The sequence below is a fragment of the Takifugu rubripes genome, chromosome 1 (genome assembly GCF_901000725.2).
Source record: "Takifugu rubripes chromosome 1, fTakRub1.2, whole genome shotgun sequence".
In the NCBI taxonomy this organism is placed as follows: domain Eukaryota; kingdom Metazoa; phylum Chordata; class Actinopteri; order Tetraodontiformes; family Tetraodontidae; genus Takifugu; species Takifugu rubripes.
The window spans coordinates 2,140,552-2,162,324 of NC_042285.1; the positions used below are offsets into that span (position 1 = coordinate 2,140,552).

Consider the following 21,773-nt stretch of genomic DNA (forward strand, 5'->3'; position numbering starts at 1 on the left):
TGGTGTCTGCATGAGTTCTTATTACACTTCTTATTACACGTGTTGTAGTCCTGAAGGCTAGCAGCAGGCTAGCAGCGCGCCGTCAGCGGCGCCTGAAGGCGCGGGAGATCCTCCAGGCGTTGGGCTCCTCGTAGCGGTTGTAGAGCGGCTCCAGTTTCTGCTGCCTCTTCTGGCGGCTGAGCCGAGTCGGGTCGCCGACCCTGTAGAACGCCGGCGCGAACTCCACCAGCCAGCGGGGGTCGATGGTGGTCACCTCCCGCATGTACTCCTTGGTGGTCAGCACCAGCTCGTGATAAACCAGCCTGTGGAGACGGAGCCGTCACTGCACAAACATGGAGGTGCACCCGCAGGGTCATGTGACCCCGGCTCCAATCGGACTCACCACTCGGGCTGGCGGTTGAAGAGCGTGCTGGAGGGGTGCAGGTACACCACCTGCTGGTCTATCAGGGTGCGGTACCCGTCCTGCGGGTGCTTCCTGGCGGCGTTCCTGAAGAACCCGCTGCAGATGGCTTTCTGAACCTGGACCGACGCCTTTTCCACAGGACACCACGTCCAGCTTGTGCCTGGGGAAGGTTTCCACGCAGAGTGTGAGCCGACGCCGCCCCCGTGACACTCGCTCACGCTAGCTCCGCCTCCTCACCTGTCCATGATGCTCAGCATCTGCTTGCGGATGTCCTGAGCCCTCTTCAGGGAGCGCGCCTGGATGAAGTTCTCGAAACACCAGGCGTTGGAGAACTTGTTGTTCTTCCAGGAGTTGTAGACGGCCAGCAGCGTCAGGTGGTCCCCCTCCAGCTGGAAGAACTTTGTCTTCTTCTGGTCGGCGAGAGCCTGTTTGTCCTGGAGACATCAAACATCATCATCATCATCATCATCTTAAACTCCACCAAAAAGATCAATAAAGAACCAGCGAGAGCTTCAAATGCGCATCGATAAAATCAGGGCTGACGTCAGAACGCTTCCTGCTGCTCCCAGAACCCAACGCTGGTCACCATGGGAACCAGGCGAGCTGGAGCGGGGGCGACATCGCACCTTTGGTCTGTAGAAGATGTTCTGCACCGACAGCATGGAGACGATGGTCAGCATCTCGTCGCTGCAGCCCAGATGGACGGACATGATCAACATCTTGCACAGCATGGGCTCCAGGGGGAACTCTGCCATCTGAAACACACACACACGCGCACGCGCTCGTGCGCAGGTCGCTGTGAGTGCTCAGCGCGGTCCCGGACGGTCACGCCAGACACCCCAGCACGCTCACCCTCCTCCCCAGCCGCGTGAGCAGCCCCTCGTCGTCCAGAGCCCCCAGCGTGTAGAGCTGCTCCATGGCCGTGATCAGCGTCTCCATGGGGGGGGAGTCCATGAAGTCGAAGGACAGCAGGTCGTTGACGCCCATCGCCTGACGGGGGAGACCAAACACCTCTGAGCACGTTCAGGAGGGGGGGCGTTCAGGTAGGAGGGGGGGGGGGGGGGGCGGCTACCTTCAGAGACAGCACCGTGCTCGCCAGGTTGGTCCTCTGGATCTCGGGCACGTTGGTGGTCAGCATCTCGTCCCTGTAGGCCCTCTCGGTGTAGAGACGGTAACACTTCCCCGGTCCGGTTCTGCCGGCTCGGCCCGACCTCTGCTTGGCCTGAGCCTGAAATCACAAGACAGACGAGTCCTCCCAGGATCTGGCCGCCCGGGCTCTCGGGTCCTCCCGTTGGGGACCGGGCCTCACCTGTGAGATGGGCGTCACCACCAGCTGGTCGATGCCCGTCTTGGAGTTGTAGACGACCTGTTTGACGAAGCCGGGGTCGACCACGTAGTAGATCCCGTCGATGGTCAGAGACGTCTCGGCGATGTTGGTGGCCAGGATCACCTGACGGGAAACACGAACGCCGTTACCGTCCACAAAATTCTGCGCGGAGTCCCACTGATGTGGCGGCGGCGGACCTTTCTGCTGCCCGGCGGCGCCGGGTCGAAGATTCTGGTCTGCATCTCGCTGGGCAGAGCGGAATAAACCGGGAGGATGATCAGCTCAGGAACGTCAGGCCCCAGCGACTTCATACGCTCATACAGGATCTCGCAGGCCGTGTCGATCTCTTCCTGTCCAGTCAGGAACACCAGGATGTCTCCTGGACGAGGGACGAACGTCAGGTATGGAAACACGGCGGCGGCGCTTGAGGTCTCTCACCTGGAGGTTCCGTCAGGTGGATCTGCATGACGGTGATCAGACTGGCGTCCAGATAGTCCGTCTCGGGTTCTCTGGCGTACAGGATCTCAACGGGGAAGGTTCTTCCCGGGATGGTGAAGATGGGAGCTTCAAAGAAGTACTGGGAGAACTTGACGGCGTCCAGCGTCGCGGACGACACGATCAGCTTCATGTCTTTGCGTTTCCGGATGGTCTGAAGGAGACGAGGGGGGCGTTTACAGGAGCCGGCGGCCCGTTCGGGTCCGAGCGGGCACCTTCTCACCTTCTTCAGGAGGCCAAAGAGCACGTCGGTGTGGATGGTCCTCTCGTGGGCTTCGTCCAGCATGACGAGGGAATACTGGCTCATGTCGGGGTCCAGCAGACATTCCCTCTGCAGCATTCCGTGGGTCATGTACTTGATCACCGTCTCCGTGCTGGTGCAGTCCTCAAAGCGGATGGTGTAGCCCACCTGGACAACCAGAGTCACAGGTTCAAAACCTCCCAGCGCGGCGCCAAAGGAGACAATGATGCATAAATGACTTTCACTCATCCTGGACGGTTTGGATCAGCGCCACCTAGTGGCCAAATGCCTGACATCCACATTTGACTAGTACTCGTCACATGAGTGATGAGGAACAATCGCTGGGTCGAGTCCACGGCGACAGAACCGCTCACCTCTTGGCCCAGACGGCAGCCGTACTCCTCAGACACCCTCTTGGCCACCGACATGGCGGCCACTCGGCGGGGCTGCGTGCAGCCGATCTTCCCCCGCGAGGTGTACCCGGCCTCCGCCAGGTACTGGGTGATCTGGGTGGTCTTCCCCGAGCCCGTTTCCCCGACGACAATCAAGATCTGGTTGTCGTGGACGGCCTGAGAAGAGAGGACGCGTCGATGATCAACAGGAGACGGCGCCGGCGTGGTGCGAGCGTCCGTACCTGCACCAGCTGCTCCTTCAGCTTGAAAATGGGAAGACTCTCCCTCTGCTGCAGGATGGAAAGCTCCGTCTTCTTCCCGTACGACACCTGATTCCCGCCGAAGGCCTTTCTTTTCCACTCCGGGAGATTGACGGGCATGGCGCCGATGCCCCTCATGTTGGCGGCGATCTGCCTTCCTTCATCTTAAATCGGGAGGAGGACAGAGACGTGGGATTACAGCGACGTTCCGCCCGGACCCAACCTCTAATCTGCCCCTTTGATTTCATCAAGATGAGCCGCGGCGATAACGAGCTTCCCAACGAGCTGCAGCTCTGGATCCGACTATGAGTCAGAGGTCGTAACCAGGGATGGAAGGAACCTCCCTCCGGCTCTGGAAGTCCCATTATGGCTGCTGCCAGGGAAGCTGATAATCATCTAACGATGTTAGAGCTCTGGCAGGACGAGGGACGGCGGCGATGTAGCTTCGTCATTTTAAATCCCCGCACAAAAACACAACTTTCTGTAATTAAATCCTGTTTGTTCCTCGCTGGGAATCTAAAACGCTCCGGGTTCTTACAGTCTGGCATGGGGTCGATCCAGTTCTTGTGGAGGCCGGTCGGGATGAGGTCCATCTCCGCCGCGCGCACCGCCTGCTTCTGCTCCCGCCTCTCTTTGGCGAGGGCGTTCTGCATCATGGCCGCCTGCGAGAGCGAGCCGTCCGGGTTCTGATGGCGGAAATAAAACGGCGTGAAATTTGATATTTAATTGACGGTTTTTAAAACTACGCCACCTGCTGGTGAGGCAATGAACAGACAGCTTTAAAAGTGCAGGGTTTTTTTTGTTTTTTTTCCTCACTTTGACTGTTAAATGTTAGTGGAACAGAATAAAGATCAGAATATCTCATTTAGTTAAGATAAATAAACATATGGGAGTCGAAGGTCAGTGAATCATGTGGGAACTTCTGCCAATCATGTGGGCTGTGGGAGGAGGAGCCTGTTCTGGGTTCTGCTCTGGTTTTATACCTTCACTATCTTGACTGGACTCATGTTGGTGCTCCATTTCGTCTGTCCCCTCAGGAAAGGCGGCTCCTCCTCAACCAGCTCGATCTCCAGCTCTTCATCTGCAAGTGGGCGGAGTTAAACTCACATTGATATTCGTAAAGCTTCGCGACGGGGAGTTTTACCCTCATCGTCGTCTATTTTGGGAAGGATCCCCGTCTCTTCGTCAAACTCCGGGAACTCTTCTTTGGGAAGTACGTTGGCCGCGATCATCTGAAGGAGACAGAGGATCTGTTCCAAAAACTGGAGCGTTTTAAAGGCTTCAGAGGGGAGAACGTGTGTGAGGAACCTGTTTGATCTCCCACTTCTCCAGGTCTGTGATCTTCGCCAGTCGTTTGCGTTTCGCCGAGTCGTCCTGCGTTTCGAACACGGTGGCTTCAGCAGGACGATCCGGGTTCCTCAGCGTTTCCTCTCTGACCACAGGGTCATGCATTCGTCTCCGGTTGGGGTTCAGGTCTTCGCCCGTCGCCTGATCCACGTCCTGGGGAAAGATTAAAAGAGTAAAGTGTAAAACAAATACCTCGACTCCATCAAGAGAACCGACAAACGTCAAATTCGACAGTCTTCCATATATATTTGTTTGACTGAAACGCTCAATAAAAGTGAAATTACAACTTTGAGAAACTCTTGATGAATTTTGTGGGGATTTTGTGGGTCTCCAACGCCCCTTTAGCGCCATCAAGGGGTAGAAAAGGGGAACTGCAGAATCATTTCATCAATTTGATTTATGAGATTCGGATTGTTCAGGATTCTAAAACCTACATTATTGAAGTTCAATACATTTTCTCTTCAGTTTTAAACCAACTGAGGCGACTCGCCTTCATACTCAGGCTGGCTTTGGTTCCGGTGACCGACAGCACTTTGACCAGAACCTTTTGACTTTTGGTGACCACGTCAGCCACATCAGCGACTCGTCCCTCTTTACGCAGCTCAGAGACGTGCACCAGACCTTCCCACCGTTTCCTGAAGACAAATACAGACCGACAAGAAGGAAAACAACATTAAAACGTTTCATATCATCAGGAGTCACCTGGCCGATTAAATGCATTCGACCAGCAGGTGGCGCCCTTTCACCGATCACAGCTTCATGTTGGACCCCTGAAACATTTTTAAAGATTTCACCAGCAGGAGAAAAACACTTGCACCATTTTGATGTCTGAGCCAATCGAGCTGCTGCCCCATGATGACCGAAGATGACTGTCACTTTAACACAAAAGTGGCTGAATTGACTCTTTGTGTCTTTTAACTGGCAGAAAAGTTAAAAGTTAAAGGCTAAAATAAGTGGAATATTAGATGTAAACTCACCTGAGACCCTCCAGCTGAACAAAGCAGCCAAACTGCATAATGCTGCTGACTTTTCCGTTGTAGATGTCTCCAACCACAGGCTCGTCTGTAGGGGGTCGGTCTACAGGTGCTTCCCGCCCACCATCACCCCCTGAACCGATGCTCCCACCAGGTGGGCTGGGTGGACGATCGCTCCAGCGAGAAGGCCGTTTCCTTCTGAGCTTGGGGTGGACCTCTCCCTCGCGTTCTTTGGACCTGGAGCAAGAGTGACTTCCCTTCTGTCCACACCCCCCACCACAATCGGCCTGCGCAGACGTGTCCGACCTGAGGACGCGATGAGGAGACGGCACGCGTTACAAAAACAGCAGCTGTAAAGAGTTCTTTTTAAACTTTTCACTGACGCAGCAGCATTTGCTCCACTGAAGTTTGGCATCAGCATCTCCAGCTGCTTCATGGCCGCTGCTGCGACCCGCTCATCTTCTGCACCCAAGGGGCCACATGGAACCTGACGATAATCGGATAAAGACAAGATGTGCTCGATAACTGTCGTTTATTTGCTTCTATGTGCAATGTAGAGGTCTAGTTTACAATTAACCAGGTCTAACCGTCCACACTGGAGCATCTGGTTGACATAAAGCTGGATATTTATCTTTCAGATTGTCTTTTTCACTCTTTGGCTTTCCTTCAGTCTGATCTGCTACCCAAAGGAAAGAAGAGTTTGTATTTATAAAAAAGATATGATTGGCATTTGATCAATAGTGTCTCTGTACCGTTACTGGTGGATGGTGAAGATCGCATCGTTTGAATAAGTCTGAGTAGATTAGCGATGAGCGTGTCCTGAAACAGGGGACAATGTGTTTCATTAAGCGATCGAAACAAAGTAACAGTGATTTCTGTCCACACTCACTGTGAATTCTGCTCCATTCTCGATTAAAACTGCTTTGAACTCATCGAACGTTTGGTTCTTTTCCGCCAAACAGATGACAAATTCAGCTGCACAGGGGAGTTGAAGACTGTTTATGTGACAGTTCCACACACGTTTTAACATCATTATTTAGCTGGAAGTGAGACGTCACGTTACCTAAATCTTTCTCGCTTATTCCCAGATGATTTTCCAACTCCGTGCACACCTTAGACACCAAAGACAGATATTCCAGACGTTTAATATCATCCGAAGCGTCCATTTTTCTCGAAATAAGAGCCCAAACAGGAAGTGGCTCTTCTTCTTCTACTTTAGTCTGTGCTGTGAAGACGCGCTGCTTCCCCTAGTGGTCAGACGGAGGTAGTGGTCAGTGCAGTATACTAGACAGGAACTTACTGGGATATTTGAGTAAAGTGTTGTTGTTTTTTTTAATCTTAAAAGAGATGTGGGTTCATTGTAAATGTGTGCATATAATCTGCTACTTTAAATGAAGTTACAATGTATTATTTCCCAATTAACCTTTTCTCTCCTTCACAATACATTCACAATATGTTTAATGAAGTCGATACATTAAATTTACCGTTAGAATAATCAGTCCACAGTCTGAAGTTAAAAGACAGGTCTTTGCTTCAAAAGGTTCTTCATGTAAAGGAACGGGAGATTGAGCTGTTGTGTGTATAAATGAGAAATTACACATGCAAGTATAGCAGTTGTGTTGTATTTTTAAATGAAAAGGAGAAAGAAATTTGCCCTTTAATCATTTTGATGGGGCGTCCTTTAGGCCAGGAGACGTTCTGCTCCGACAGCATGGAGACGATGGTCAGCATCTCTTCAAGTGTGTGATGGTGGTCTCAAACTGGGCAAAGAAGCTGTTCTGCTGCTGCTGGGTCTTTATAGTTGGCTGGGGCCCCGGATGGCCCTCCACATCTGTTCTGGTATCCCATAATTTCCTCTAATAGGGGTCCTTGGTCTGCTTGATGCCCCCCTCAGGTCACCTCTGTCCCCCATCCTGAAGGTCGAGCTTGTATCTCTGATCAGAGTCCGGACACCATTTGTCATCCAAGGCTTCCTGATTGGGAAGACTCAGTTCCATTGTGGATCACCAGAGCTTTGAGTCCATCAAATGTTTTCTTTTCACCTGGAAAACAAGGAGAATTACAATCCAACAAGTCAAGGAAGGGCAACAAACAATCCTAAAATATCACATCAATCTAAAGCCCACAACTTTTCGAATAGCTGAACCAACCGTGCTGCTGAGTGGTAGAAAAGAGAACGGCTGGGTCTGCAAGGAACCTCCCGATGAACCACAATCAGGGACGGGCTGGACTGGAAGTAGCCGTTGTGACGTCATGTTACTTTTATTCAGGAAGAGTAAAATACGTAAGATGGTGAATTTTGTGGGAAAAACAAACACATTTCATTTAAAAATATATATATATATATATATAAAATATAAAAAATTGGAATTTACATTTTCCAGTAGAGGTCAGACAAGGAACAGGAACTTCTTTCCTCCCACTTGATCTCTCTCCATGTGTCCAACAGCTCTTTTCCCCAACCCGTTTCCTCAGCCCATTCACACCCTACTACTGTATATCGCCTACACATTAAAATACGTGTTCAGTTGTTTCTTGTTCATGAGAATATTTGCAAATGTTTCCCACGATGACAAATGTTCTGTCCAGTTACTGTCCCGGATTCCTAACCTTGTCATTAAAACGTGCTTTTCCTTGTTTCCTTCTCGACGCTAGGTGGCAGTATAAGAACGGGAGCTGTAATAACTGGGCAACACCCGAAGAAGAACAACAATTCCAGTGTAGAAGAAGTACCAGCCGATAGCTTGAGTTAAATGGGGAGTTTATCAATAATATATATCTATAATCCACGAAACTAAAACAGCTAGTATATTTGTTTAAAAAAAAGTTCACCATGTTTAAGACATAAATGATAATAACAATTATTATTATAATTCTCTCGCGTGAATCTGTGATCTGACATCAACTGGCCTCAACTGAAAAGTAGGAGAAACCCGGGGTTAGTTGTAGGTATGTTGCCATGGTAACTGACTCGGAGTCACGCCGAACTTCTTTGTGTAAACACAAAAACCCGAGTTCCTTCATCTCAGGGCTTCACTAACCTGCTTTCTGACGCGCGTGCGCGTGTCCCGACGTGTTCAGGCGCTGTTTCTAATTGCAGTTGTATTTCCACCAGTAGGTGGCGCCGTTGGCCCAGTAGCGCTGCTTCACATCTTGTTGTTACCCCGCAGTAATTTACATTGTTTTTAATAGTTGTTCCACTTATTCTGCTGCCGGTGGGTTTTAGAATGTCCTCATGTTTGTATATATGTGTCTTTTTAAGAGGAAAAAAAGCCATATTTTCGAAAAAGAAGGACTTCTGTGCTGAATTTCTGAAGTATAAAAAATAATAATAAAAATTACTGTGATGTGTTGTTTTTTGTGACATGAATGTGTATACATAAACACTGGAAAGACATTCCCTCATGTTATGAGCTCTATTTTTCAGACTTTATACTGTATTACCAAGATGTCACATTTGGTTTTAATTATTACAAGAACATAAAGCGACACATATTTTCTTATAATTTAGTTTTACCTTTTCCCAAATTCAACAATCACAAATGCGAATTTACAAAGGGGGGAAGGCCCAGAATCATTTGTCATTTAAATCAATTTGCGATAAAAACCATTAACATCTGTACAATGTGTAATGTCTTTAATTAAAGTTTGCATCAATTAAGTGTATTATTCTTTTATATTAGTTGTTGATTGTTTATCGCATAACAACTTATTTATCTATGTTTTTTTCATTTAGTCTCGTTTATAGATTTGCAAACCAAAGTTATGTTTTCTCTAAAATGCCTGGTGTCTTACGGCCTTGTTTTGCTCATTGTTTTTATATCAATAAAGACTGTAAAGAAAAAAAACCCTGTCGTAAAAATATCTGCGCATGCGCAGAAGCGATATGGCGCAGCGCCAGTTCCGGTGCGGCTCGGGCAATAAAATTAAAATAAAACCTTTAAAGAGCTGCGACAGTCGTGTTTACCTTTATGTTGAACGTGTGACGATGTTGTTCGATATTAAAATACATCGAATAAATAAAGTACAAATTGTAACAACAGCGCGATTGACGTGTATGAAATGCCGTTTCTTAAAGTGTTCACTACAAAAACAACTAACACGCAGTTGTGTCTAGGATGTTTGTGCGCCGACAGAAATAAACACGGTCCTTGGTTACATAAGCCTGAATCTAGCACGCCCCCCCCCCCCTCCCCCAGCCTAAATAATTAGTTTCATAGAATTAAAAATTTACACATCTCTTTTTTGTTTGGCAGTCCTATTTTAGACCACGCTGGCTTGTGAGAAGCCTGTGGAGAAACTCTTTCATGTTCCTGCATGTCGCCATGAACTAAATGGCACATAAATGGTTCCCTGTGTGCCGAGGCCTTAATCTCAGCCCCCATCTAAGAGCCTCCTGATGGATCGTGCCCCAGCTGACACTCACGCTGCAGTTATAATCACACATGAATGCAATTTGTGCAGATTCTGTTGAGACAGACACACAAATGCGGGCTTTGATCTTGATATTTCTGCGCGCTAATCCCTCTGTGGCTCTAATATTGACATATTTGATCAACACACCTCAGCGACAGACGTGCAACCACAGGTTTTTAGCTCCACCTATGAGATAATGTTTGTCCTGCTAGTTTATGTTTCACCACGAACAGCGAGGCACCATAGTCTAATTATTTATGCCTCACTTGTCATATCTCACATTCCCAGGCTGGCCTCTTTAAAAGCAGACGTTTTACATTTTCATGTTGACTTAGACGGTAATGGAATCTCTCAGAGAGATCCTCCCCAGGAGGTTGAATTTTTTTTATTTTTTTTTCCTTTTCCAAGGAATCTTTGTGCTGAAAGGAATTTGAAAACAAGAGGACGTTGAAGTCCATTAAGAGCAGATGAGTTCTGCTGTTCAGGTCTCCAAAGGCAGAGCGGAACATTAACTTAGGTTCTGCTTTTTAAACATTAACAGGGACGGTCGCGGAATCTCTGAGATCTAAACCGATCCACTAGATTAATGCTGCTGCCCTGCAAAAGCACAACAGCAACATGGTCACCAACAAGTTCCTACAGTTTAATCTGGAGCTCCGGCAGCCATAAAACCCTCAAAACACAAGAAAAATTGTTGATTTAATTTAGACTGTCTTTAGGAATCTGGTTTTCTGCCCCCCCACCTACAGCTGGAGCGCCCCCCCCCCCCCTTCCTCGTGGCTGAAACTGGCACCCTGAGCATAACAAGTTCCAACTCTTACGGTAGCTGAGGAGAAAAAGACGTATTTCAGCGGCTGTTTGCTGGCGGATTGAGGCTTTTCTACACAAGCAGGCAGCATTTCCATATTTTCATCCTCAAACTCTGTTCCTCCGCCGCTCAAGTCCTCACCTGACCTGATTTTGAGAGCACGTGGGAAACGTATGGGCAGTGGGTGGGGGGGGGGGTGGGGGGGGGGGGCTGCTGGTGCTTACATAACAGGCCTGTTCTGTATGAGAACGCGCTCCACATATAACTGCCCTCAATTTGAACACACAGCGGGGAGTGGACACGAAGGAGGAAAAGTCTGAGAGGATTAGAGGCACGGGAGAAGAAGAATGAAGCGAGAGTTGCAGGAGCTAATCCACAGAAGAAGAAATTGGCGTGCACGTGTGCGAGAGCCAAGAACGGGTTGGGTGGGGCGGGGGGGTATTAGCAGCCATCCGCTATCCCTGGAGTCCTACTTGGATTTGCATTCCACTAGTCCCCCGTGAAGTTGTTTTCAGCCGCGCACGTGCACACACATGATAATGATGAGGATGCACTTTATGTAACTATGGTTTCTGTGCACGTGAGACTGTACGGACTTCAGAAAAGAGCGCTGCATGAAGAGACAAGAGCCTGAGATCCGACTGAAGCGCTGCTGACAGCAGATCTGCTGCAGAGCGGAAAATTCCATCTATGACACTGCATGAAGAGCGTGTGTGTGTGCGTGCACGTGCGCGCGCGTGTGTGACACATATGAAAAGAAAGAGAAAAAAAAGGGTGATCTGAGGGGGTTGGGCTAAGGTCCAAACAGCCAGAGAGGGATTGGTTGGCAGGAAAGCTGCCTTTGTGAGATCACAGCCCCCACAACAGCTTCCTCCTACATGGTGGACGCTGTGAGAACAGAACCCCCCCCCCCCCCCCCATGATGGAACGTTCCACGTTCTGCTGGATGCACCTCGGCAGGTCGCTAGCATAGATGCTAGCAGAGAGAGTGTGGTTGGTGGGTCGGCCGCTGCAGATGTGCTTGACCTCAGGTTGACCTTGAAAGCTAATAAAGATGCAGAACTTTACTGGGAAAAAATGAACATTTAAAAGGTTCAGTGACGCTGGATTGGTGACCATCAGGAGCTGCTCAGCTACTTCATCTAAAGTTCTCCAACGTGGAGCTGAAGCTTCTCTGGTTTGGCCATGACATGAAGGTTAACCTGGTGGCTGATCTTATTGGGAAATAAGGCGCCATCATCAGCATAGAGAGAGTTGGGACGATACGTCCTGACAGGAAATGATGCAACGCTTGCTGACCAACACGGCAGAGCCGCCTGCTCCACTCTGGACAAAACAAAATGCATCCTGACAGGTTTATATTCCAGTAAATATTGTGACATTGCCACCAGACATTGCACTCTCTTAGCTAAAGTAGATCACACCGTGTCATTAACTTAATGGCGTTCACTCCGGGACTTTTTAAATCTGGATGTCATTGACAGAGGTGGGAGTTTTACCTTGAACCAGAAAATTACATAACAAAAATAAAGAAAGCCTAAACCTGGAACAAAATGCTCCCAATGTTAACTCTTTAGCTAGCGCAGAATGAGTCGAACAGCATTTGCTCTGCTAGCTTAATTGTTGTGTATTAATCTTTTAATTGATTTGTATTTCTGTTCCATTTTCCAGGCAGACGCCCTGAAGTGCCGCATCGCCTCGACCTCGAGTGGCCAAAGGTCGCCTGACCTCTAAAAACATAAAGGAGGAGACGAGATAAACGTTTTCACGGGTTCATTTTATTAGTCCATCAATGAAAACACTCCAGCACGGAAACGAAGCCGGCTGGGAAACTGAATGCCAAAAAGAGCCAGTGAGATGTAAATTTAGTCACAGATTTTCCTTTTTTTACATAAATAGTTAGTAAAATAGACCAGCGACAGTTAGCGTAAAAATATCCTCCTTTCAAAGAAAAACTGAAAGTCACTCGAAGGTTTACAAACACGCTGATTGTCTGGACCTGTCGTAAGCAGCCCACCAAAAGAACCGGACGTGACACCACTGCGTGTTGGGGGGGGGGGACAGGAGAAAGGGTCATGGCACGAAGGACAGGTCCAGGTGAGGAGGGTGTGAAGGGGGGTGTGCGCTTCATGGACCATGAGCATTGTTCCGTTGCTAATATGACGTTTACCTACATTTAGTTGTCATAAAAATAGGATTTTTGGTTGGGATGGACGGGGCTCGTTGCATCATGGCCACTCTTGGGAAAAAAAAATAATTACTTTGTTATTTATTTTGTAAACTGAAGAAATTGAAAACATGTAAACGGATGTTGGTTTTGGCCTGAAATCACATCTGGACACGGCGAGGAGACACGATGACCAAACGTCTTCACAAAGGTGGTGGTGGTTGGGGGGGGGGGGGGGTCCTGATCCAAGACAGGTCTGGACATCGCAAGATTACAGGAAGAATGTTGGAAACACTCTGAAACGTCAGAGTCAGGAGACTCACAGGAACGACTCCAGAACCAGCCGGACTAGAAAAGACTAGAAACAACCACCAGGGGGCGCCACCGAGTACATTCCAGAGGTGGAAGCAGGTATCTGTGTTTGCAATCTTTTTTTTTTAATACAGCTAAGAACATTCTTCCTGTAACACATGTCTGGATTCTGTCCTGGACCAGAAGAGGTAACAGACCTGGAGCCCTCAGATGATCTTCCAGAGATAAAGACAGATAATAAATAAACTCTTCTATGCTAGACTGCGGTTCGCGTGGATAACGAGAAGCTTTCACTACAGAGAAGAAAGCAAAGCATCCGTCTTTGGCACCTTCTGACGAACCCTGACCTTGACCCGACAGGTCGTGACCCCTGAGTGTCTGCAGAACACGGCCCATTTTTTCCCCCAGCAGCCTCTGAACTCACAGTGATTGCGAGGAACGTCTGAAGAAGAGATTCAGAGTGGTCTTAGCTCTTTTTTTTTCTTTTGAAAACCTGTTTTCACTGCTGGTTGGATAAACTCCGAACGGGAAGAAAAAAGGTTGAAAAACAAAGAAATCACACGAGCGACAGCGGATGTTTTCAAACGCCTGGTGTCAGGAAAAACACCCCCGAGCACCGACGGCTGCCCCCAGGGTGGAGAAGGTGTTCCGCTCATCCTGCTGAGGCTAAAGCTCTGGCGTGCCGAGCCGAGTCCGTTCCTTTGTAAACAGTGTGAGTTGGTTCAGAAGATGCTCCCTGGTGGACGTGAAGCCTTGAAGAGGTCGGTTGGTGGTTTTGCTGGTGCTGGTAGAGTTGTTCGGACCTGCTACAGAGTCGCCTGAACCTTTTGAGCTGTTTTTTTTTTTTTCCTTTTCTTTTGCATACAAGCGAACTCGTGTTCTGCGTGTGGCCGGAGAGCTGAGTGGACACCCCCAGTGGATGGACGGACGGACGGACGGGTGGATGGACGGGTGGGAGAATGGAGACGGAGGACAGAAAGCACCCTTTGAGGCCGCTTTTTCAAACCTGAGCGGTTCTGAATCGGTTCAAAACCCAGTTTCGACCTGACAAGCATTGCATATTTTTCTCATAAAGAGCGAAAAATCCCTAAACTAGCTAGACGCGCTCATCTTGAGTACATTCTTATCTGTCCAGTTTTCCCACCCCGCTATAAAAAATATCCCACTGTAAGACAGCCACCAACTCAGAGTTGAGGTCCTGGTCTAAGTGCTCTTTGTTGTGTCTTCCGTCTCCCAAACGTGCACATTTGATCACTCATAATTCCGCTGGATCTCTGGCGCCCAAAGATCCGGAAGTTCAAACATGCTAGGCGGCGGAAAAGCCGTCGAATTGGGACGAGCTCACGTCCAACAGCGAAAATTTGATTCTGTCTCTTCAGAGTTTATCCATGCGGATATTTAACACTGTTTTTTTTGTTGTTGTTTTTTAGCTTAAAACAAAGACAACATGCTAACGGTTACACTGCCTACTGGATGTTTATCGCTGGTCTGCTCACGTATCCGAATGTCACGACCGGATCATCAAGAAAAGAGTCACAGTTGAAAAAGAATCATTCCGGAGAACAGCCTTCTGTTACCCAGAACCTCCCCTCTGGTGACCTCGCCACTCCGAGCGCAACGTTACATTCTTTAAAAAGCCGATGACAAAACTCCGTTTTACAGACTTCTGTCACGTACGGCGGCCTGAAAAGGTGCTTCTGGAGGGAAAACGGAGCGTTGTGATTGGATGGCAGCACCACGTGAGGGTCTACAGCACAATCTCTCACATGAACATGGACGGTGGCGTTCACGTGCACACACACACACACACACACACACGGAGGCATGCCTTGGATGCAGCCATGCTAATCTTTGAGAAGTCACACAGATGAAGCCGAAACAGAGCAGGTATGTTGAGGGAGGAGCAAAGCGAGTCCCGCCCCTCACGGGGTGGGCGGAGCTAACGCCGCATATCATTAACCGTGGGCGGGCTGACGGCCCTTCGAGCCACACAACAGGACGTGCACCTTTGGATGAAAGCCCAAATGTGAAAGGAAGCCCATTTCTGCAGTGCTTCTGAGGCACAACTGCTCGTTTCTGACCAAATCATTTTCATTCAACCACCGATTTTCAGTAACGTTCGCGTTTCCGTCCGGAAACTGGAATGTCAACGTTAGCCTAGACGTTAGACGTCGCTGAAAATATCACCTCGGATGCGTCGGACATGCTCAGCAAATGTTCGTCATATTTATTTCAATTAAATATGCTGTTATTCCGAAAATCTGCTCGTCAAATTAGCATCAACGGCTGTTTTTGGTGGGAACACACTAGCCTGTCACGCTAGCCGTCCACGTGCACGTGGGCGATGATGTCGGGATCCGATAGCACAATGTTTGTTGACGATGTTCTGTTTATGTTTACGCACGAGAAAAGTGGGAAAATTCCAGCTGGTGATACTTCCTGTCACTTGGGCTGTGGTTTTACCTCAGGATACTAAATAATCCAATTATTTACAACAATAAATCCTCATTTTAGTCTTTGTTTATGTCCAATTTTCCCCCGGGAGGTTATAAATTGAGGCAAGTGGAGTTTTCGCCCGCTCTGGCGAAAAAAACTTGAATTGTTCCAAACCGCGCTCCAAGGTCGGATTAATCTTTTAGTGCTAAAAGTAAACTTTTCTGAGATGTTACATAAAAATAAAGAAAAACAGGATGTGGGTTAATGTAGCTGCTGGACGGACCTTCATCTGGGGCGTCGCTCCTCCTAAGTTCACTTTAGATTTATCTTTTTCTCGCCTTAAACGAGTCTTTCCCAGCAGGAATGGGCTTCCGTACATTAAACCCCCCCAGGAAAACAAACCTCTACGGGAATCCATCGGCAAAACAGACAGAAGCAGGCGGACAAAAAGAACTAACAATGTGTTTTCTTCTAATGTTCATCATCATTTATTAGAAAATGTTCTGTTACCTGAGAGAATCCTTCAATAGCTTCTTTTACGCGGTCTCAGAAAGTGGTGTGTGTGTCTGGAGGGGGTCTGGCTGATGCTCTCATGTGGGGGGGGGGGTAAAGAGAATCATCACCAGTGATTCCACACAGGTGTAACACATAAAACCTAATGATGACCTGTCCGTTAAAAAGGGTCAATCACTGCAAATAAATGTAAACTTTAGCTTTTAGCTTTTTTTTTTTTTTGGGGGGGGGGGGGGTAAACTTTAGAGTTCAATTATAGAGTAAGCTCATTTCTTAAATGTACACATACTGCATATATGTTTAGTTCTTATAACCACGAACATCAAATCCACACTGGTGGGTCCGTCTGGGCCGTTCAAAGTGCATTTTAGTTAAGTGCTATCGTCCAGCTGCAGTTAGTCGTGCGGGGGCGGCGGCGGCGAGCGCTGCTGCCGATGCGTTTGCACGATACAATCGATGATTGGGGGTGGTGGGGGGGGAACGAGGCCTGGCCCCGCTGAATTCTGGGGGAAATTGCATTTAATTGGGACTCGGGACGGAGAAGAATTGAAGCTGGAGTCTTCTGAGAGCATCCAGTAAAACCTGAGCCCGGTCCGAAGGCGACACACACGCGCGCGCGCGTGCACGTCCACACACACACCACTTTCTGAACGATTTACACAAAAACAGCACATCTGATAGAATCTGTAATCTCCACAACACCTCCGCCGCCCCCTTTTCTTTCATTCTGAAACCAGGGCGGGGCCAAATGCCGGCCCGCCCTGGCGGTCCCGACCCCCCCCCCCCCCCCCCCCTAACAAAGGAGCGAGGGTCTACAGGCGGTTGGGAGACGGAGGCCGAATCTGGAAGAAGACCAGCTCTGTTTTTTGGAGGGATGGTTGCACAGACATCCCAACATTTGGCATCGGGGGAACCGAACTACCAGAGACCATCTCCGCCCTCCTGCAACGTTCCGAACATGAGACGGTAAACCCAGGACCATAACGATGGCGGGATGAGCTCCCACAGCCAGCCCTGAAACCGCACGCCCCCAAAACTGCACTCGGGATTTAATCTCTTTCAACTATTCCACATGGATGCAGGGACGATCCGGACCAGGATGGAGTCAGTTTGGAGGCTGGATGCGGCCGACAGGAAATCCAGGGGAAATTTTCCGACTATGAGGTGGGTGCGAAGTGGCCACGCCCACATCCATAGCGTAGAAACCCCCCTGGATTGGCATCCACGCGTGAACACGACACGGGAGTCTCAAGATGAGGCACAGGGGTCATGATTAATGTGGGGGGGGGGGGCATGGCATGCGCATGTGAGAGCGTGCACACAAACATGTAAGAAGTACACGGTTTTCCTAGGACAGAAGGATGGAGCCGGGAAAAGCTGCTGCCCGGGCGGGAGCGTCCCGCCTGTCTATTTACATCCTCGGGTAACGGCCCAAATGAAATGTAAACAAAACCAGAAGAGAAAAAAAAACACAGCATTTGTTGTTGTTTGTAGCGTGACCCGCTAACCTTTCTGCTGGTGTGTGGAAGCTAGGGGTCGTGGGTGCCGGGCTCGGCTCCGGGCGCCTCCCGTCAGCTACATTCAAGACCGTAAAACACTCGAGCGTTACAAAAGTCGGAGTCCCTCAGTCCCATTCACATTTTGAACGGACGCCGTTCAGCCGGGGAGCTGCTCGCCGCCGCCGCCGCCGCCGCCGTCCCGTCCCCGCCTCCAGAACCAAACGGATCAGATGCGCAGGCGAACAGCTGGAGGAAGGAGTCCTTCTGCCGGCGCGTCCACGCAAGCACATATAGTCTGGACGCATACGTTTGTTTAGATCCCCACACATGCGTCCCTGAACCTCCACGTGTGCCTGCAGGTCCGACTCCTCCGGGTTCTTGTCTTTTCGTGTCGTGTGAGGTATGACGAGATAGTTTCAGTTCTTTTTTTTTTCTCCGTTTCTCCGCATTTTTCCACAGAGCTGATTGTTGTGTTGTTTTGTTTTTTTTAAATAAAAGAAGTTAAATATATATATATTTAGATATATATATATAAAATCCTGTTTTGCCGTAGATCCCCCTGATAAAGGGGACGGACGGCTGGACAGACGCACAGACGGTTGGCATAGCAACACAAACTATGATGTGAAAGGTTTTCCTGTTACACTGCACGCATGGTCAAAAGTGACGATTTTCTTTCTTATTTTTTTTTTACACAGAGCAGTTTAAGCGTGAAAAACAATCATAAAAATAAGAAAACAATGATAAAAAAACAAACAAACAAACAAACAAAATATCTCCCATCATTTTGTTTAGGAGTCTTTTTTTTTGAAAGTCATCATCTTGTTTTTTTGGGGGGGATTTCTCTCTTTTTTTTTCTTAAAAATCTAAATCAGACGCATCAGAAGAAGCAGCATTTTCACCCCTTCTGTCACACACACACACACACACACACACACACACACACACACACACACACACACACACACACTGGCTGGTCAGCTGACAGGATCCAGGACGTCTGCAGTCCGCTCACAAATCCAGAGGTCTCTCCGCGGCCTCTCTGTGGTGGCCCTGATCTTTTTTGGTATGAAACTGGGTGAGGATGCCCCCCCCCCATCCTCCTGGGGGGGGGGGGGGCAGGGGGGGCGGGACTCAACACCGCGGCCCTGTTTTCTCGCTCCCGCGTCCTCTCACATTCATCCGGTGGTTCTGCGGTGGAGGGCAGTTATGGCCGGACCCCGGAGAAGAGTGCATGATAACGATTGGGGGGTGGGGGTGGGGGGGTGGGGGGGGGGGAATAGTTTAAGTGCTACAAAACCTCCAATTCTCCGTTGGTGGGGGTCAGGTTCCACCCTGGTCGGCTCAGCTGTTGATGGCGATGTGGTTTTTGGTCTAATACTGACATCGGGACAGGTTTGGGACTGGGGGGGGGGGGGGAATGGAGGACTGTTGCAGTAGTGCAAAATCTCCACTATAACTCCAGCCTGGCTGGGTGGGGGCTGTCATAATGGTGCGGTGCTGTCCGAGCTTAGCTCCAGAAGGGCTCTGGCAGGGGGGGTCAGACCAGTCAGACCAGACTGGGGCAAAGGAGGCGTTCCAGCTCCCAGTTTATCAATCCCAGACGGCTGATTATGACGTTAATTCTTGGTTTTATTCCCGTCTTCGTCGCGGGGGGGCGGGGGGGCAGTCCGGCCTGGAATGAACAGAGTGGACTTGTGTCACCGGGTCACTCGCCGCCGGTCATTTGGTGAGAACATTTTCAATGTCTGCCACCGTTCCTAGAATCGACCGGCAGGAAATCACTACGCTGTAGTGCAAATTCAATCAGTCTGTGCAAATTCCGGGTTTTTCCAATCTACTTCTAGCAAAGTGCTCATTTTCCTGGGAATTGACCACACGGCTTTTTGTCCCCCCCCCCCTCAATCACAGCAGTTCCACTCTGACCAGTGTGGAACGCGGATGAACCTCAACAGCCCGAACAAACGCTGCTGGGCCCGACTGAGCCGCTCCATCGGTTCTTTTCTTGATTTGGAATCGGATCGATGCCGGGCCGGGCGTTCCGGGCTGCTCCCGTGACGTCCACCAGAGTCCAGGAAAGTCCTCCGGGGGCTGATTAGAGAGGCGCACGCTCAGTTTTCACTTCCAGAAAATTCCACACCGGGAGGAGACCTCGGGAGACGACGGCGCCCATCTCCGCGGGTCGGCGGCGGTCGGCGGCGCCCTTCTCCCGGGCGTCCCCCGTGGTCCCGCCGGGCGGCGCCTCCGGTCTGTTTGTGGATTCCGTGAGTTTGTTTGCACAGATAGAGTTTTTTAAAAACAAAAAAAAACACACCACTTGGTCCCGTGTAACAAAAAAAAAAAAAAAGCGCTAACGCCAACGTGATGGTACCGCCCCCGCGGACGGCGACCCCCGGGGTGGTCGGCCCTCCCGTCTTCAGTGTTTTTTTGGTTTTTTTAAACTTTTAACCAAGTGATAGCAGTGAGGGGGTGTGTGTGTGTGTGTGTGTCTGCTGAGTGTTTTTCTCCATAACAAGTGTTCACATAGGAAAAACAAAAAATATATATATTCATATATTCATATATGTGCACGTGTGCTGGTCTCCACGTGCGCCAACTTGAACGGTGTGTGTCTCTATAGGCTCTGTGTCCACAGAGGTGAGGTAGTGCCTGACACCACGGGGGCAGTCTCGCTGCTCCGGCCTGGGGGTGTGTGTGTCCACTTTTTGAGGTAAATGGTAGCCGTCTTGGCCTTTTGCCCGCTCTCAGTGATGGCCATGGTTAACAAAAGGCAAATGCGTATGGAGGCCCGGAGGGGCCACACTGAGCGGAGTCCGTGAGGATCCTGGACTCTGTCGGAACCCTGCAGGTCGGGGCTCCGTGTCAACACTGCCGCACAGTGCATTCAGTAAAATGAGGCATTCATGTTTTGAGGTGATGTGTGTTTTTCTATATGTGTATGGTTCGGACAGGAAGTGTGTGTGTGTGTGCGTGTGCGTGTGCGTGCGCACGTGTGCTCCTCTAACCTGCCGCTGACCCTCCCGACTCCATCTGGTGAAATGTTCTCCCTCTCTGAGCTCTCCGAGAACGATGCTTCATCGTCATTCAGAGGACGACAGGCTGGCAGAAGCAGCTCGTGTGTGTGTGTGTGTGTGTGTGCGTGTGCGTGTGTGTCGCCGGACACACACGAAGGTAGATATGGAGCCACGGTCTGTACGGTTTTCAGACGACGTAGAGTTTTCGTAAAACTGGAATATCTTTTATAAATATAGCACCAGTTTCATCGGGAGCGACGGTGCAGCTCCACAAACAGCTGTGACGGCTCAGATTGACTCGCAGAACGAAGAATGAGAGAGGTCTGATATCATCCAGCAGCGCGTGTGTGTGAGTGCGTGTGTGTGTGTGTGTGTGTGTGTGTGTGCACGCCTGCATGACTGTTTTTCTAAATTACTGCTGTTAAATAATACTGAGAGGTGCCGACCAGCGTGGAAGCTGGAGACGTGAAGCTGCTCCCAGAGAAGGGAAAGGACTGAGGTGGAACAGGCTGTGTGTGTGTGTGTGTGTGTGTGTGTGTGTGTGTGTGTGTGTGTGTGTGTGTGTGTGTGTCTTGGCAAATGGCTACAACTTTGACTGGATAAGACATCGTGCTCAGACAGAAGGGCCCCCACACGGATTTCAAAACAGGTGGAAAAAGGAGGAGGAAGAGCTGGAGGAGGGAGGGTGTTCAGGAAACAAAAGATCCTGGTGCTGTGAAGGTCCTGCTGGTGGGTTGTCCTCGTCGTCGTTGTTGTTGTTGTTGTTGTTGGTACCACGAAGATGCAGAGAAACGCAGATTCCCCTTGAGATGACTCCCCCCCCCACCCACCCACCCTCCCTTCCTCTGGTTACTCCCAGTTTTGGCCCCAACTTCCTCTCCCCTTTCCACGGTGGCGGCTGCGTCTTACACTTCCTGGTCCTCGAAGACCTCCAGGAAGAGCGGGGGAAAGAGTTCGTTGGGACACTCCACCTTCATGTGGAGGAAGCGGCTGGCGTGGCACGCTCCGATCATGCGCAGGTCCGTCACCTTCATCAGGAGCTTGGGCCAGAAGTGGGGAATGTTGTGCTTGCGATAGTTGATGTAGTGCTCAAACGCCAGCAGGTAGGTCTCCTGGCACTTCTCGATCTTGTCCGTGCACGTCAGGCCGGAGCGGTCTGAGGGGAGGAG

The 21,773-nt window shown here is 49.7% G+C and overlaps 2 protein-coding genes and 1 long non-coding RNA gene across 4 annotated transcripts in view; all 3 read right to left on the minus strand.

Annotated features, from left to right (window-relative positions):
- Positions 1 to 6,658, minus strand: dhx8 (DEAH (Asp-Glu-Ala-His) box polypeptide 8). The gene is given in 24 exon segments (XM_011604405.2): positions 1 to 302; positions 383 to 534; positions 536 to 563; positions 641 to 837; positions 1,030 to 1,158; positions 1,256 to 1,393; positions 1,476 to 1,631; positions 1,713 to 1,853; positions 1,928 to 2,109; positions 2,169 to 2,379; positions 2,449 to 2,634; positions 2,841 to 3,035; positions 3,101 to 3,282; positions 3,657 to 3,804; positions 4,102 to 4,199; positions 4,263 to 4,350; positions 4,427 to 4,618; positions 4,956 to 5,100; positions 5,443 to 5,745; positions 5,823 to 5,926; positions 6,027 to 6,118; positions 6,192 to 6,258; positions 6,329 to 6,414; positions 6,503 to 6,658. Coding segments are annotated over 24 exon segments (3,543 nt in total). The 5' UTR covers positions 6,606 to 6,658; the 3' UTR covers positions 1 to 82.
- Positions 6,659 to 6,878: 220 nt separating this feature from the next.
- On the minus strand, positions 6,879 to 9,551 carry LOC115250801 (uncharacterized). Its single transcript, XR_003889385.1, has 3 exons — positions 7,815 to 9,551; positions 7,590 to 7,698; positions 6,879 to 7,481 (listed from the first exon to the last, which is right to left on the minus strand). It is a non-coding gene; the product is annotated as an uncharacterized lncRNA (long non-coding RNA).
- Positions 9,552 to 13,613: 4,062 nt separating this feature from the next.
- thrab (thyroid hormone receptor alpha b) overlaps positions 13,614 to 21,773 on the minus strand; it is a 47,656-nt gene continuing 39,496 nt past the window's right edge. Inside the window, exon 10 of one of the 2 annotated variants that reach the window (XM_029840904.1) lies at positions 13,614 to 21,760. In XM_029840904.1, the coding sequence (XP_029696764.1) occupies positions 21,510 to 21,760 (251 nt within the window). In that variant the 3' untranslated portion in view covers positions 13,614 to 21,509. The remainder of the gene's footprint in view (positions 21,761 to 21,773) is intronic. The other variant, XM_029840911.1, reaches the window with a different exon arrangement.